This window comes from Melozone crissalis, unplaced genomic scaffold, assembly GCF_028551555.1.
Source record: "Melozone crissalis strain CALT ecotype California unplaced genomic scaffold, PUWL_Pcris_2 ptg000005l_1, whole genome shotgun sequence".
Classification (NCBI taxonomy): domain Eukaryota; kingdom Metazoa; phylum Chordata; class Aves; order Passeriformes; family Passerellidae; genus Melozone; species Melozone crissalis.
The window spans coordinates 56,575,137-56,593,972 of NW_026535783.1; the positions used below are offsets into that span (position 1 = coordinate 56,575,137).

General features: G+C 38.7%; 1 protein-coding gene across 1 annotated transcript in view; it reads left to right on the plus strand.

The window, feature by feature from the left end:
* The first annotated feature begins 2,522 nt into the window (after positions 1–2,522).
* Positions 2,523–18,836, plus strand: part of PDE4D (phosphodiesterase 4D) — a 348,424-nt gene continuing 332,110 nt past the window's right edge. The window contains exon 1 of the mRNA XM_054286110.1: positions 2,523–2,887. Within this exon, the coding sequence (XP_054142085.1) occupies positions 2,523–2,887 (365 nt within the window). The remainder of the gene's footprint in view (positions 2,888–18,836) is intronic.

The window sequence follows — 18,836 nt, forward strand, 5'->3', positions numbered from 1 at the left end:
GGAGGAGGTAAGAGGCAATCTAAAGGCAGCCTGCAGCTATGGGAAGATTAGTTGAAAAAGACAGCAAATTTAAGGTCTTGTCAGTGGCGGCATGCTGTTTAACAAGGGGCAAGGTCCCCTGATTGGGAGGTTCAGATTGAACATCAGGAAAATTGTCTTCATTAGGGATGTGGCGAAGCATCATAGCAGGTCATCCACAGAGGCTGGTGAATTTCTGTTGAAGGGTTCAGAGATTCAGAGAAAGCTGTGGCTGATGTGAATCTGGTATTGATGATAACCCCATTGTGAGCTTGAGGTTAGATTGGACAATCTTATGAAGGCCCTTCTAAATGGCAGTTCTGTGATTCTGTGCAATTATAGCGCAATTGATCACAGAAGTTTTGTCTAATTTTAAGGTAGAGGGAACTATCAAATGTGAAATACAGTCCCTTTGCAATATTCCTCTGGAGGTCAACAAGGATAAAAAGTTATTTCTTTTCTCTGAGTTTTTCACAGAATTGCATCCTATATGCCTATATTCAGTGATTAAATTATCCCCAGTTACATTTTGGGTATAATTCTCTCCTGTTGTCTGACTTGAGTCTATCTCTTTTCATTGCCCCATTTTTGTCTCCTGTACATGCTGTCAAAACTGCCACAGCCTGACACAGCTGGGAAAATGGTAGCATCTAAGATGTCTGGCTTGGAAATAGTCTTAGATATCTGAATAAAAAGCAGGAGAATTAGAACTTGACAAATGTGAGCTCCAGTCCAAGTTTCCTTCAATGGAAGTACTACTTTTGCTCTTTTCTGGTAATAATAATATATATTACAATTTATTATTTTCTTGGGGATTTTTGCTGAAATGAACAGTTTTTAGGGCAGGTGAGAAGACCTGAAGGGATGGTGTGTGATTACCAGGATTATCTATGAACTCATGGCTCAAAGAAACACAGGCTGAGAGTTTTGCCCAACAAAATCTTATATGTGTGAGTTTGGAGGGTGAGTCTTAATTTTAGGAGCACTGTATGTTTAGAAAGGAAGGCTGATTTTTAGATGGAGAATGGAAAAAAAAAAGTACAACAACACATTAAAGAATTTTCATAAGTGTACTTTTGCATTAATAAAAAATTAAGTTCAGAGAGAGATTTATGAGAATTAAGATGATTGCAGACCTGTGAAGGAAAGGGAAAAGGATTGGCAAGACCAATTTTATGATTGAGGAAGTAGAAGTTGTGCATGAAGCTAATCAGAACAATCTAATGAGTAGATGAACACTGATTAGAAAAAAATGTATGTTTTGGTAAAGATACTGTAGGAGAGACATTTTTGCAATGCTTTCTTAGTACTGATTAGTACTGCTTAGTACTGATACTCTGGCAAACAGAATAGAAAGACGAAGCAAATTCATATTAATAGTTTTCAAATGAACACTTGCATGTATCCTTTTCATATTTTATCAGGAGAGTGGAGATTATAATTTTGCTCTGAATAACAACTGCTAGATTTTAGAATATTACCATACAGAACAAATATAAATTTTTGTTTTAAAAAAGGTAACTTAATAAAATTGAATTCCCTTCCAGTGTGAATTATTGGTTGTACATGGGCACAAAAGAATTTAAAATGTAAAACTAATTAAAAAGATCTCTTTAGTACAAAGTTCCTCTTCTGTAGATTTTAACTTTAAATAATTTTTTCCCGCGGCAGTTACAAAGTCCTGAAGCTAGTGGTATGTCATATAAAAGCTGCTCTGTAGCAGTAGGCTCAGCATCGCTATAATTAAACCTTCCTCGCCTTGATTTGCAGCCAGTCTTACTCCTTGCAGGGAGGGAGCTTACTCATCAGCGAAGACAAGACCAGGGGAAGGTTTCAAGTTGGGAAACACGATTTCTGAACTGGAAGCACCATATAGGAAATAAGGAGTGGCGGGAAGGGGAATTTAAGTAGTGAGAACCCATTTTTAACCCACCTCAAAGTTCTCGGTGAACAGGGACGCGAGCAACTTTGCCACCTGCTGTCGCCCGGCAGCGAGAGTCCCTCCGGAGGGAGGCCTGTCCGGCCAGCAGCCGCGGCCTCAGGGAGGGAGACGGGCGCCTCAGGAGGGGCGGGCTGCAGCACCAGCGGCACTGACCCCCTCCGCATTCGCTCCCGGTCCCATGCCCACCCCCGCGCCCTATCGGCATCCTCGTCGCGCATTCTCCCACCTCCTGCACATCCCAGCGCTCTCTGCCCCCAACCACCGCCCCCTCTGGGGTCTACTCTCCGTCGCCCGGGCTCCAGCCTGGCTTTAAATATTTCCGAGCGGGATGCCAGCCCCTCCTCTCCTCCTCCTCCTCCTCCCCCTCTCCCCGCCTCCCCTCCCGCGGAGCAGTCAAGACCCGGCGGCGCGGCTGCCCCAGTCGCTCCCACAGTCGGGCGAGGGGTGGCGCGGCAGGAGCTGTCCAACTTTTCAGCACAGTTTCCTCGCCGCTGCCCGCAGGAAGGCAGCAGCCGCCGCCCCTGCCCGCCCGCCCGCCCGGCGCGGCCCGACTGCCGGCAGCATGGAGGCGGAGAGCAGCAGCGGCTTGTCCGCGATGCCCAGCGGCAGCGACGGCGGCAACGACGGTAGCGGGGGTCTCAAAGCCCCGAAGCATCTGTGGCGGCAAGATCAGCACTACCCACCGCAGCTGCGACAGCACCAGTTCCTCCAGCACCAGCAGCACCCCGGGCAGCCGCCGCCGTCTCCCGTGTCGCGGGGCCGCTGCCTGGCCGGGGCTCGCGTCAGGCACCGTGGCTACTCCGACACGGAGCGGTACCTCTACTGCCAAGCCATGGACCGCGCCTCCTACGCCGTGGAGACCGGCCACCGGCCCGGCTTGAAAAAATCGCGGATGTCCTGGCCCTCCTCCTTCCAGGGACTCAGACGGTAGGAGAGGGCTTGGCCCAGCGCTCCGGCCGCGCGTGTGGGGGGTGCGGCGGAGGAGCGCCGCTCCCGGCCGCGGGGACGGGATTCAGCGGCGGCCGCTGAGGGGTGGGCACCGCGGGACCCCCGTCCGATCGGCCTCCCTTCCCCCGGCGGCAAGGATAAGGAACGGGCACCCTACGGTTGCGGAGGCTCCGCAAGGGAGGTGGGCTCGGGGTGCGCAGCCGTGCTGGGGACCCGGACCCCGGGCTGGGACGCTGCAAGGAACCCCCGGTCAGGGCTCGCCTGAAGCGGGCGTGACCGGGGCACGGGCGGCGCCGCGTCGTCCCGTACACGCCTGTCTGTGGGTGGAAAAGCGGCCACGAAACACGTGGGTGGGAGCGGGACGGCGTCTGTGCCGGCACGGAGCCGTGAGCGGGGCGGGCAGCGGGGCCGCGCTTCCCTGCGCCCGGCGCCGCTCCGCTGCCTCCCCGGCTGCCCCTCCTCGCTCGAGCTGCCCGCGCTCCCCGGGAACCTTCAGCGCTGCTGCCGAGCGGGAAGGACGCGATTCGTGTGATGTTTTCACAAAGTTAAAATAATGAGAGCTCTGGAGGGTGGGAGACAGTCTGGCAAATCCAGGGTTAGGGTCCTGTTAGCTTGAATGGGCTTAGTTGAGAAAATAGGCTAATGGTTTCTTAGCCAGAGGGAGGACTCCGTCATCTACTAGTCTATTGTTCCGCTTTAAATGAGCTGTGGATTTATTTTTCACTGTGTAGCTTACCAATGCTTATTTTACCCTTGATGGCTGTAACAGGCATCTGTTTTAAAATCAAATTCTCTGTCAAATCAGAAAGATGTTGAATCTGAAGAATCAATTTATTATTCGGACTTCAAATTTAGTAGCTGGAACCACTTCCTTTTAGTAGAGAGACACACGCTTGCGCTTGAATTTTAAGCAGACATTGTGAATAAAGGATTTATGGAGAGAATGGTGGGCAGAGGGACAATACTTGATACTGAGGGACTCTGTAGATTTTTGATTTCCTGGATAATCAGATTTTTATCGCGTGATATGCTTGATGAATAAATAATAGAATCCTTTCTCAATGAAGATTGCTTTGTGTGTTTCTGTGGTGCACACCGCATTCTTTATTATGGAGCCTTGACCATAAATCTGAAAAAGACATACTTGAGTATACTCTGGCAGTGTTAGCTCTGTTTCTGCCTAACAGTAACTTCATGTCAACTTCATATATAATTAAGAAATAAAGAGATCCAGCAATTGTAAACTAGAACTATATTTTCAAATATGTAATCTTTAAATATGTCTTTTAATATCTTTGGTTTCCACACAGCCATTCTGTTGCTGCACATTTGTATCCCTTCTGTGAACTCATTCATGTCTGAAGTTCATGATGTTAAATTTTTCACCATGTAAGATTGGAAAGAAAAAATAATAAGATTCAAAAATTAACAAATGGTCAATTTAAAGCTTTTTTCAATACATTCCTGTTTCTTTTATGTAAAAAAACCCTCTAGGGGTCTAGTATTTTCGACCTTTAAGACTTTCTGTTTTGTAATGGCAAAAAAGCTTAATTTTTATATATCATAATTGTTGGCTTGAATATATTCAGCATTATTCCATAAGTGATTAGTTATTGAGGGGGTACTAAGTCAAGGTGGAAAGGGAGAGTACAAATACTATTTCTTCTATTAGGATTTCAGGGCCATTTTAAATTACAATTCATATGACACCTGTTTAAATGGGAATTAAGACTTCAATTTGAAAAGTATTTTTGTTTTTTAAATCTTCAGTCTATTTCTATTCTATTAGCATAAAAATGTTGTTTTGACAAGACATGCTGCTTAACTGAGGTCACTGAATTTTATTTTAATTTTATGGGATTAGTAAAAATGCTTCAGATGTGCTTCCCTTTTGGAAGTAGTAAAGCAAAGAAGAGTGAAGAAGTTCAATATAATTCACTATCAAATTACTTTCTTAGAATAAAGTCTCGCAGTAAAACATCTTGAATGAAGCAAACAACTATAGTATGTAAACGCAAAGTGAACGGTGACAAATTGCATTACAAATATAATCAAGAAATATCAAAAAAAGGGTGGTCTTTCCAGGACTTTAATTTCAAGGTTTCCATCAATTGCTACTTCCTCCCCCCCTTTTTTTGCATAAAAAGCAAAGAAAAATATCTTCTATTTATACATCTTCTTATTCTTGTAAAAGCAGTGATTTGCAAAAACCTCCAATATTTTTGTGAAAGACACCTGTCCTTTTAGAAGTATTGCAGTTCCCTTTTCGTATTTAGACATTTTTATACTTCTCCCCTATTTAAACTGTTTTCAAAAGAACATTCCTCCAATGGATTCCTTTCCTCTGGATTTATTGTGGTGTAAGGAGACAAGCTTGTATTTGAGAAGACTTCAAATTTCTCTAAATACGGTGGGTAAAACTGTCTAGAACTGGGGAAAATTGCATATAAAAGTATGGAAGATGCATCAAAAGATAGGGGTAGTATAATACCCTGATGTCTCAAATGTCAAAAAATTACATCTGTGTAATTGTTTTTCCAGAATTTATTTTGTTTCACTCTACACATATCGCATTTCTGAAAACCTCAATGAAAACCATAACAGACACTTAATAAACCAAATATTCAACTTTGAAGTATTTTCTCTTTTAAGTTTAGTAGAGAACTTAAAAATATGTAATAGTTGTATTTTTCAAAAGAAATGAGAAGGAGAAATTACATATGTTACTACTTGAGTTAGAACTGACTAGTACATCTTTATTATTCAAATTGAAGAGAACTAACATTTAAAAGGCAAAATCAGCTAGCAAAGATTCTAAACTGAATTAGTTGAAAACGCTATGTGCTTGTAGTTTGTGATACTAACTACTGCTTATAATCCCTCCTATAATGCTTTCTCTGTCTCTTCATAACCATCACTAACTTTGCACTCAACTTATTTGGAACAGTGCTGTAGCTCCTTCAAGGAATACAGCAGCATTTCATTATACAGAGGGATATGTCAGCACCATCGACTAATTTATTTTGCATAAAAGTCAAGATTATTAGTGCATTTTTAAATTAGAAGGTGTTTTGAATTCATATATACAAGAGCTGCACAAAAACCAGGATAGTCATAGAAGACGACTGTGATTATCTGTGATCTGTGATCACAGTTTTTGCCAGTTGTTTACTGTGTGGTCTTGTGCCAGTCATTTAATCTCTCTCTGACAATATTTTTTCTTATGTAGAAGAAAAACAGAAACAGGGTAATTACAGATTCATGCTAAAGTGAATTTTTAGATCACAGAACAAAAAGAACTATGTAATAATAAACAGTAGTCATGGAACTGAGAAATAAATACTTCAGCTCAAATAATTTTCTAGTCAATAACACAAAATACTCTGTGTAATAAATTAAGCTACTGTGGTTATCTTCATAAATTTCAGGTACCTCTTCACGCATGATTAGCACTGTTGTGTGATCTGTATACACAGGCTAGTTGTTTAAAGAGAACCCCACCCTGGCATTTTTAAAGGCCATTAGTCATATGTCAGTCAAATCATCTTGCCATATCATTTTCTATGTTCTATTTTTCACTACTGAAATTTCAGACTGAAAAAATTGGAGAACAAACATCATCAGTCCTAATTCCACTAGTCGTGGAATTTCCCAGGATGTTGTATACTTAAAATAAATCTTAGTCTCCTAATTTCTTTTTGTCAGGTTTCCCAGGCAATTATTATTTTACAATATGTCCTCTGTAAATTTTATCTCCAGTGTTGTTTTGGCCTAGGATTTCACAAAAACAACTTTTCATTGGTGTTTAGACATAAACATCCACGCAATGGTGAGGCAACACTAGGTTTTACAATCCAGTAATCCTTGTGTTTGTTCCCTATTGCTGTCTGTTTAAAAAACTAATTTCATAAGTGAAAAAAAGTTTAAAAAACTACTTTCATTAAAATTAGTTGCTGTCAAACAAATCTACTAGCTGTCTTTCAAGTAGGAGACCCGGTCTGACCAATTCATTACTGCATTGCTTACATATGAAGATTGTTCTAAAGTATGATTATTTTTCTTGAAGTGTCAATCTTGTCCTTATTCCACCCAATAATAGCTAATAAACCAGAATAACTCTCAAAACTGAATGCAGCATAATATTTCAGTTGCCTAGGGGCTTTATTCTCTGTTAGGAGAAGAAGTGAAGTTTATGCATTAGTGTCTTAACTTTCTGAAGTCTGGGATATTGTACACCACTCTAATAATCTAGATAGATTAACTCTTGGACTTTGTAGCTACATATGGATCTATAAAAAAACCAGCTAGTTTGCAAATTTGTTTGGTTCTCCAATAAAATGCACACCTCTTTCCATCCTAGGCCCCATTCCTTCCTCCTGCTTGGTTTGGAAAGCTCCTCTTCATCTATTATGTCTTACCTTCTTCCACACAGACAAAGAAAAAGGAAGAGTGTTTTCCAACTTACAGGCCCATAAATAACACTCTCAAAATTTAGCAGCAGTTTCTAACTTAGAATTTTGTTGTTTACGTGTTTGGCAGTGTATTATTGCTTTGTTTACTACTGCATAGTACTAGCACCCAAGATGTTAAGATAATTGGCATATGGTATCCCTACTTCAGAGACACAAATAAATTTTACATCTTAGTAAACATTGTTGGATTACTGTTCTTTTTAATTGTCTGTAGAGATTAATGAAATAAGAATCTCATGTTGTCAATATTTTAAATAAGTGACTATTAAGGGTGTTGTTTTCATGTTTTGAAAGGCTTACATTTTCTGATTGCTAGAGTTGTGTGACCTGAACTATATGAGTAGCATTAATTTTCATGCTGCTGGAACTTGTAAAAATATGAGCTTTTAAAATTCACATATTCAAATATATTTTAATATGAATGTTGCTGAGAATGAATGGTTCAGATTTCTTAATTTAATAAGTATACACCTGATAATCTAACAGAACAATTTCTTCATAATCAAACAGAGAATAATCAAGATTTAAACACTCTTTAAAAAAGATGTGGCTATATGAAGTTCTACTTAAAATTATTAACAAAACTGTTTAATATATTCATGTATTTTAAATGGGCCTTAATATAGCAATATTATTTGAGTATTAGTGAAGATGTCCACTGGACACACAAGCTCATGGTGTCAGGTCAGTGGTGCTCAGTTGATGTTGTAAACATGTAGAGACAGCAGGTGCGCAGCTGAAGAGTAATTTAGATGGAACTTTTGTGTAAAACGCTAGAAGAACCTTAGTAGATTTCTTTAAAAGTCATCTTCAACAGAGTTAAGTAATTCTAACTGCATTGTAGTCTTCCTTTAGAGAAGACTTTGGAGCTAGGAGGGAACCTGTGAGATTTATATTAAAACTATGAGTGTGAGTGGAAGCTGGGGACATACAGGAAAGCAAGGTGGTACTATTTGGCTGCTAAATAGTTTGTCTCAATGGACAAGTTCCAAGAATTAATTTCTTGCAACTGGAAGGCGAAGGATTAATGAAAAAGAGTGTTGGAGAAACATCACTCTGTGTCAGTTGACAGGATGATCTGAAAGTAGGTTGGTCCTTGCCAATGTGAAGAATGTCAATGTTCCTTCCCCATCATCAGTATAAGGTATTCAGCAGATCTAGACGAGATGAGTTTATTTTCATGAACAAGAATACAGGTTATTTCTTAGAACAAGAGGATTATTTTTGGTAATAGAGTGGTTCTGCCACCATTTCAGGATCAAATCCAAAGCTCTTCTGGTAATCTAAAGAAACTAGATTCAGTAATTAGAAATTAGATATAGTATTGTGTGTTTAGACTGCATATTTAAAGGTGACAAGGTGGAAATAACATTTGATAATAGGAATGAAAATGTGCAGATAATATTTTAAATTTTCTTGATGTTTATTTTGATCCTGTTACCTGCATCTTTTCCTTGATGGGCCTTGAAGGCCCTAAGTCACATATAGCAAGGATTACAGGAGGGAGGCAATAGCTGCCTAGTAATAGCAATTACTAACAGCAGTTAGTAGCTAGGACATGTCCCATATTTTTCATTCTTCAAATTCTTTTCAGAGGTATCTCTCCTATCTCCTGTGTTTTCCTAATGTCTTAGTGTGCCCTCTGTGGAGTTGTCAAACTAACCCTTTAGCTTAGTAGTGTGGCTGCCATTGCACGTATGTGCCTGGCTACTTTCAGTTATTTTCAATAGGTCTGTATTACAGTGTTACATGACAGTATTTGTGCCAAAGTTGCAAAGTATCTTTTAGTAAAAGTATCTTCCAGTAAAGAAAAATAACCGCACTCTGATGATAAGTAAGACAAATCCACCTGCTCAGTTGACTTAGCACATGCAAACAAATATGAATGGGCCAAAGAGAAATTATGGATATATAGCACTATACAATCATGGAATGATTTTTGTTGGAAAGGACCTCTGTAAGTCACTTGGTCCAGCCATTGCTCAAAGAAGGTCTATTGAGAACATATTGCCCAGTGCAGTGTTCAGTTCAGGAACACTCCCAGGAAAGGAGGTTCTACAGTCTCTCTGGACAAACTGCTTCAGGATTTGACTACTCCATGGAAAAATGCTTTTCCACTATCTAGTCAGAATGTGCAGTGCTCTGACTTGGATCTTTTGCTTCACATTATATCACTGTGCACTTCCAAGAGACTCACTCCATCTTCTTTGAATCCATTCTCTGATCAGGGAGGCAGCATAGTTCCCTTGGTGCAGTCTCACAAATGTGTAATAGCAATTTCACAGGTCTACTGGGAAATGTAGTGTTCTTAGTGTTGTTTTCAATGCCATTTATTACATGCACAGCGAGAGGAACGACTGATTCCTTTGGTAGATTAATTTGCATAGACTATCCCCTCAGTCTCTCCTTGTCTGGGATCTGTAACATCACTTCTCTCTGATTTCGTGGAGAGAGTTCAGCTGCAAGAATACTCAGGAGAAATAAAGACAGGAAAATACCACTGTGATTTCCAATCAAATAGTTTGTTGAGGACTTTAATATCTCTCAGAGATGTTATGAATATTTCCACTCTTGTTCCTCCTGCCTTGGCCCAGGTGATCTAAGGCCTATACAGCTTCTGGCAGGAAAAGTAAGCATGATGGGAATGGTTTTCTCTGGGCCATCCATCTACCTTTCTAATTCCAGAAATTAAAACAATGAAAACCAAACCTCATTCAAAAATCTCTGGTCCAATACTTGAACCCATGCTCTGACTGCTGAGCTTGATTTTCTCTTACCTCCAGTATTCTGAGGTTTCAGTTATGCCATTCTAAGGTTTCGGTTTTCATGACACAATGCCGTGAAAATTGGAGATTGCAAACTGGATTTTGAAACCCCAATTACTTTTTTCTTTTTGCCATTGCCATTATAAGCTCTTCCAAAAGATGTTTTAAAATTTGGCCTCCCTGGGAAGAAATTGTTCTTGACTGTGCAGTGTAGAAAACTTCTCATAAGCTTATCTCACAAGAGAAGTCTAGAGGGGGAAAAAAGTGCAAAAATCTACTACCTTTGAGGACTTGAAAGTAGGAAATTCAAAATATATGTGATAAGAGCTTAGCTTGGTTTAGTTGTTCCTCCTGGACCAAAGTCTTAGAGCAATATTAACATGAAAAAGTAGCAGTGTAAAATGAGTGGTTGGTCATCTATGAGGGGAGTAATAAAAACCTCAAAACATCCAAGAATTATTTGGATGTATATTTGAACACACACACAAAGACAACTGAAACACATTCAGTCACAGAGAATTAAGTCCAACTCTGTAAATTTAGAGGGGTTCAGTTAATAATAAGTTTTTGTTAAATACAGAGCTCATGAGGCAAATGTTTATTTTCCACTCTTCTAGGATATGTTATAAGAGAGGGGTGAAAATCTCATGTCTGATTCTGGAACTGAGAAACCATTGGATGATCATCACTCAGTTATCACTACAGTTTTTCAGACCTATATTTTGACATGTAGTCACATTTGTGCTTGTTTACATCAGATGATCATAAAAAGTAATGAGAGTCAGAGCAGCTGCTATTCAAATAACCTTTCCTGTGTTTTGGAAAGGTAATTAGTTGTTTGTCTTTGTTTTCAATTATTACCTCTACACTCATAATTTTAGGTTAAACTCATAAACTTCCTCTGTTTTTTTTATTTATTTTTTTCTCTCCACTTAGGAAATTAAATAGCATCAAGTACTGCAAGGCAAAGTTAGGTTCTCAAGAAACAGAATTTTTGTAGAAGTGAAAAGACATGCTACTAGTGAGAAAGTATATGGAGGAATGATAAACATTCTGTTGAACAGTTTTACTCACTGTTATAATGTTGAATAAAAAATACCACAGATTTGAGGTCCTTTTTTGTGGATGCACTTGTGGGTGCTCTTGTCTCTCTCTCTCTGTCTCTCTCAAACACCTGAGAGAACTTAATATAAAACATTAGTAATGTCCTATCCAATGACAGGATAAAGGGTGGCTGGATGTATATATGTGTTCCAGGAACTGATGCTCATATAATTTCCCTCTTTCTACTTACAAACCTTAGATTATCAACAAGTCAATTTCTCTATGCAAGAATGTTCTAGAAAGTTTTAGGCAGGAATGTTCTAGGAATTTTTAGGCATAATCTGTGCTTGGCTGAGAATAAAACCAGTTCACAGTTGAAATAGGTATTTTATATATTTACATTGTTTGTAGGGTTTCCCATATGTGAGCAGAAAAATGTCTCTGGGATATTTAACATTACAAGAATTGCATTAAAAGATCTATATTATTTTCATCAGTGAGTAAGGAATACTTAATAGCATAAAGTACAAATTACTCAGATGCTTACCTGAATTTCCTATTTCCTTTAGTGTGACTTAAAAAATGCTAAAGAAATGGATAACATTAACAACTAGTAACACTCTGAGGACACTAAGAAACAAAGCTATTGGATAGAAATTGATAGGAGGAAACAGAGCCTACCACTAAATCTTCACTAAAATTGTCTGTCAAGTCTCACCATTTTTTGGCCAGTGTTCTCACTGGCTTCTGTCAGTCTGTCTCTGTAGTGATTTGTTGTCTTTCCTTAGGAAATAAATAAATTTGCAGTCGTGCTTAATGACTATAACTAACAGTTGCTAACAATAACAGGAAGGGTGTTCAGCTGGAAAATATAAATTTTCCTTGTGTAGCCAACAGAGCAGTTTAGATGTATGGCAGGAGATTGTTCTGAGCAAAGTAGTTTTCCTCCCACCTTATACTGCCAGAAACGTTACGTGTGATCAGGAGCTAGCTTCCCGTGTTGATCTCCTGAAGACTATTAGATTTAAGGAAGATTTTGTCTTAGCGTTGTATTTTTCTTTTGGAAAGGCTGTACAACATTCAAAGTAACTTTTTGTTAAGGGCATAGCAGACCTTTTATATAGAAATTCTAATACTGGATGCCAAAAAATATCATCTATTTATTGGCTTAGAATCCTAAAGATGAGAGATTTCATAGCTGGAAGAGAGCTCATAGCAGAATCAGCTGTACCTGTTGCAGATATTTTCTTTCTTGCTTGCTTTCTTGCTTTCTCTTGCTTTCTCTTCTTCTTTCTCTCTGTCTCTCTCCCTTTCTCTCTCTATTTTCTCTCCCCCTGTCTCTCTCTTTCTCTCTCTTTCATTCCCCTCCTCTCCATCCCTCCCCCCATTTTTGGTGGTCTAATCTGGTAGTTCCTTTCTTCTACATTCTTCCTATTTTTAACCCATACCTTTCCTTTCATTATGTAACATGTCCAAAACTGTTTCAAACCTTTAGCTCTGTGCTGGATGTGCATGAAGCAGAGGCCTATTCAGATTTTTTTACGCAAAGTATGGCTCATATATTTATCCTAGTTTGATGATTGATTTTTTTTTCCAGCAGCATGGAAGTAGTCTATCATAAGTGGTTTTTAATGCACAGTAATCTGAAATGCTCTTTAATAAAACTGCTACCTAATGCTGAAGTTCTGCAGTTTCTACCAGCTGTGTTCTTGCAAATCCCCAAACAGATATAGAGTACTTTGAGCTTGTGAAACATGAAAAATGCCTATAATCAAAACAGCTTAATTTACATCAAGTAACATGTACTATAGGGTCTGTAGGAAGCCCTGTTAGATTGTAAAACTTTGATGCAACATTTAGTAGTCTATAAACCTCTAGAAGAAAAGCTTGGAACTTGATAGTCCTCTTGAAATAACAGGCAAACATTGATGCTATAGTAGTAGTAGAAGTGTTAGTGTAATAGAAGTGCAGGGTAGTATAAAAATAAAATATTGCTTTTAGTTGGGTTTTTTTAATTGAGAAATGCATGCTCAAAGGAAACAATCTAAGGGAGTAACTTGAAGTGCCTCTTTTCTTGGGGTGAAATATAAAGAAAATAATTAAATTATTAATAATGAAATTCTTATGTCTATTTAATAATGTAGCAATATAGCATAATCCAATGAATGGAAACAACTAACTAGTCCTTACATGGATCACTGTCAGAAGCAAAATTATATCAGCAACATTTCAACTGTAAAAGTTCTCTATACACTTGTCCAGAATGAACATTAAATCTTTTTAGACCTATTTAACTTTTAATGAGAGTAAGTGTGGTTGAAAAATTAATGACTAGATGAAGGAAGAAGAAAATTATCAGATATGTCAAATTTTTTTGTATTGTTTTAGAAAACCTTGGTGCCCATAATGCAAATTAAGATAGTTGTTTCTATCTAAATTTAAAGAACCTACCTTTTGTTGAATTTATAGCTGCCCTTAATAAGAGTAAGGAAACGTGGTGTGTAATTTGAAACACAGGTCAGAGGAAAAAAACTTAGTTTGAGATGATGGTAACAAAACTGAAAGAGCTAGGAAATTAAGCTGATACAGAAAATTAGACAAATCAGCAGATTGAAACATGCGTGCATTTTCTGTCCTCAAAATATAGGATATTCAAAAATTTTTATGGATACACAAATTGGATATTAGCTGAAAAATTACACTTAAGTAGATGTAAATTTATTTCAAATTACAGAACTTAGTCACTTATGTTCTTGCTTTATATACATTGCATTAAGTTTAAGGTAATGCATTTTTACTGCATGCCAGATAGTGAAAAATAAATACTTCTGCTTCCACGACTACTTCCCCTTCCAAGAGCTATGTGTAATAAGGTAATTGAAATGCAAATTTCAGTAAACTTTGTCCCTTTGGACTTTTCAACAGGGAGGTGGTAAGACCAAGAGGTCCCAGAGCATTACTGTCTTTACAAGCTTATTTCTAAGGAAAAATGTTTCTGTTAGAACTAAAAGACTTTTGGTTTAATATGAGCCTTAACATTGCAAAGCCATCATCACTTGTGTGCTCTTCTCACCAAATAAAAAAGGAGAATCAAAAGAGAGTTATCCAAGATAAAATTCAAATGGTTCTAGCATTTTTTAGCTGTATAGTTTTATTCAGGTAAGAAACTGAATGCTTTTTCAGGATGCTGCTCTGTGACAGCAGGTTTTACAGTCATTAGCAATTGATATGATGGACTGAACACATGTTTTAAATGCAGGGTGTCAAGTAAGAATTCTAGTAGCAATTTACCTCCATTCTTACTCCAGCTCAAAGATACTGAAGTGTGAATTTTTATTTAATTTATTACTTTATTTAAATTTATTTACAGATTTTTCATTCTCCAGTTCTACCCTAATTTGCTGCTCAGAAAAAAAAGATTATTTTTGTAGATGGAAAAAAATTCCACAATTTTAAATTGAAATAATCAATGAAAATTAATTACGAATATCTCAATGTGAACTTCATGTTCTGAGAGTTGAATGTATTACAAACTTAGCAAGCAATTATTTAAAACCCCCTGGAATAGCTTGTTTGCAAAAAATATGTTTAAAGTGAGTGGCAACTTCTAGAGTAGAACACCCCATTTTCAATAGAAAAATAAATAAAGATGCCAGGACATCCTGTGCTTTTTGCTGGTTTCATAAGTGCAAAAGTTTGACACAACAGGTGTAAGTCCTTCAGTATCTGATCTCCACTTTTGTAGTTTCTTGCCTGTAAGAAAGGATATATGTGCAGCTGATCAACTCTTACCCCATATGTGAAAACTCTGTAAGAAAATCAAATATGTTTGTGAATATGTATGCCTCAGCAGGAAAAAATATGCTTAAAAACAGACTAAGGTACTATTAATGTTCTGTTTTCAAAGTTGTTACCATGATATACATGTAAAATTGCATGTCTTGAGCAGAAATTAAAACATATGAAACACTGACCGATATTGAATAGTTTGGAAATGTTGAATTCTGCTTTCTTATCTTTTATTATGGGTAATAATGATGATTAACCGATTGTGTATTGAACAAATGCCCATTTCTTTGCTTCTAAGAAATTGTTCTAGGACTTACATAGCTATTTTAGTTTATGACATGGATTGTATTAACATTAAGGATGTTATCAGAGATTAAAAAATAAGTTACTTTCAAAATACTTAATTTTCCAGCTGGATCTTTCAGCTTTAATTTCACTTGTGATTATATCTTTCTCAACATACTTAGTGTCTCTTTTTGTTGTTTAAATATTACTAAATTTGGTTCACCCTAAGTTTAATTTTATGCACCTTAAAGAATATAATTTCATTTCTGTAATACTGTTCTAAACTTTAAAAAGTGTTTCTGAAAACTGTAGTTAAAATAACTCCTTTTTCAGTAATTCCTAAAATCCACATTAATAAAATCTGCTGCAGTGATTATGCTGTTTTGGTGGATTTGAAAGGAACTGGATTAAATCCAGAGACTTTTTAGTGTTGCATTTTTATCATAGATTTGTTTAGATTGCAAAAGGCCCTTAAGATTGTTGAGTCCAGCTACTAATCCAGCACTGCCAAGTCCACCACTAAACTTGAGTCCCCAAGGGCCACATCTACATGTCTTTTAAAAATCTCTAGAGATGGTGACTCAGTCACTTCCCTGGGCAGCCTGTTACAATGCGAGACAACTCTTTTGGTGGAGAATTATCTACCAATATCCAAACCATTTCTTCTTGTCCTCTCACTTGCTACCCAGGAGAAGAAGCCAACCCCCACCTGGCCACAGCCTCCTTTCAGGCAGCTGTAGAGAGTGATAAGGTCCCCCTGAGCCTCCTTTTCTCCAGGACAAACACCCCCAGCTCCCTCAGCTGCTCCTCACAGCACTTGTGCCCCAGACCCTGCCCCAGCTCCATTGCCCTTCTCTGGACTCTCTCCAGCCCCTCAGGGCCTTTCCTGCAGTGAGGGCCCAGCCCTGGACACAGCACTGGAGGTGGTCAGTTAGCTCATGTTCAGCTGCTGTCACCAGCACTCCCAGGTCCTTTTCCACTGGACTGGTTTCCAGATGTGCTGGCCCAGACCTGTGGTGCTGTGTTTGGTGTTTTTGTGATTCAAGAGCAGGACTTGGCACTGAGCCTTGTTGAATGTCACACCATTGGCCTTGGCCCATTGATCCAGCCTGCCCAGATACTTCTGCGGATCTCCCTGCCTTCCAGCAGATCAACAGTCCTGCCCAACCCTATACCATCTGCAGAGTGACTGAGGCCACACTCAGTCCCCTCGTTCAGATGATCAATAAAGACATTACCCAGGATTGGCCCTGATACTGACCCCCTTGGGAGCACCAATGGTGACTGGCTTCCAAATGGGTATAGGTCTGTTCACCTCCTCTCTCTGGGCCTGGCCATACAGACAGTTTTTGACCCAGGAAAGAGTGATCCATCCAAGTCTTGAACAGCTGGTTTCTCAAGAAGGATACTGTAGGAAATGGTGTGAAAGGCTTTACTGAAGGCCAGGTAGACAACATCCGCAACCTCTCCCTCATCCATTCAGCAGATCTCCTTTGTTGTAGAATGAGGTCAGGTTGGTCAAACAGGAGCGGCCTTTCCTGGCATGGAACTGATGCTGGCTATTCCCAGCCCCCTTGATTGTTCGGTTGCACTTGCTGTAGGGTAACATTCAAGATGATCTCGTCCTTGACTTTCCCTGGACTGAGATCAGTAGTTCCCTAGGTCCTCTTTCTGACCCTTCTTGTAGAGGGGCATCAATTTTGCCAACATCCAGTCTACTGTGACCTGCCCAGCTGAGCAGGATGCCAGGTGAATAAATGCTTGAATGTGGCCTGGCGAGCACTTCCGTGGGCTCCTCCAGGACCCCTGCGTGGATCCCATCTGGCCCCATAGACTTGTGCAGGTCAGAATGGTCTAGGATGTGGCTGACCATTTCCTCCTGGATTATGGGGGCTTCACCCAGCTTCCTGTCCCTGTCTTCCAGTTTAGAGGGTGGGTGCCCAAAGAACCAAGTCTTACTAATAAACAGTGAGGTAAAGAAGGCATTAAGTGCCTCAGCCTTTTCACCTATCAAGGATGGAAGTTCTCCTTGGTCCTCTTCTTGTTGCTGATGCATTTTTAGAAATATTTTTTGTTGTCCTTTACTACACTAGCCAGCTTAGGTGCTAGCTGGGCTTTGGCCTTTCTAACTTTCTCTCCATACAGGCTCGTGATCTTTTTGTAGTGCTCTTGAATTGCCTATCCTGTCTTCCAAAGGCCACGAGCTCTGTTTTTTCTCCATTAGTTTCAGAGTTCCAGCCAAAGGAGCTAGGATAAACTGTGGTGGATAAAAAAATATATTTGGCCTACATAAATTAAGATTTAATAATATTTATAAATTCTAAATATAGAATTTATTTACTATATAGGACAGCTAGTATAATAAACATATGGTTGATAAAAAAGATTTAAATTTATGTTTTGATTAATAGAAATGTTACATAGGTGGAAATTTTAAAATGTAAGATATATTTTATGACTTTTACATTATTAGGTGTTACATTTTGAAGCTAGCGCAAACTTTTCTCAATTTTCTTAGGAAAAAATCCCAATTTCTGGTACCTTATATATTGCATAAATTTAATTTTACATGAACAGAATGTAGCTGGTTATTCAAAGTGATATGAAGCATTCTTTTATTGAGACACAATATCAAATTTTAGAAGCCAGAAAACATGTATAACTTTCAAAACTGACTCAATAAAAAAAGTGGTTATTTATAGCCTGTCTATATCTATTATTAGGCTACTATTGCTTTGGTTTTGATAGCATTGAAGCCTCAGGTGGAGTGGTGAGTCATTCCAAAGATCAAGCTGTCCTGTAATAAGTCAAAAGATTCTAGAATTTAGGTATATGGAATGGATTGCAGATGCAAGGAAAGGAGGCAGTACTTACAGGAAACTTAGCCTAGATCGGAATTCCAAGGTGTCACAAAAAGATTTCCTTCCGTAGATAAACCTTCTTGTCACTTAAAATTGTGGAGTGTCTTGGAATATTGGATCAAATGTCTTAGCTGCAGTGTCTTGGAATATTGGATCAAAACAATAAATCAGTTTTTAGTGTTTACCTAAACAGTGTAATTGAAAAATACCAATATATTGATGCTACATCGATATTGATGATACCAAAAAAGCATCACCCTCTGATTATGTTCATTCTCAGAAGGAAAGCATTTCTCCAGTGCTTGCACTATACAGCTTTTAAATTATATGAATTTACATTTCTGCTTCCACTGATTTTAAAAATGCTTCTGAGATTTATGAATTTCTGTATGATCTGTGAACACTTTTTCCTCTTGGCACAAATAGAAGAGTATCTGAGTGAGGGGAAGGTGTTGGAATCAGATAAAATAACCTTTTTAAAAATTACTTAGAGGGAACTTAATGGACTGACCTTTGGGAAAATATTAAAATTTAACACCAGTAAAATTTCTGTGTACTGTAAGTGGTGCAGGTGCTAATCTTAAGTACCTTTTATTTCAAAATACTTTAATATTTTTGCTGTTTCAGATGTCAGCCCTTACTTTTGATATTGGAGGATTTTTTTCTGTGAAATGCTAATAGTGGATATTACTTGTCATCTGAATAGGATCAA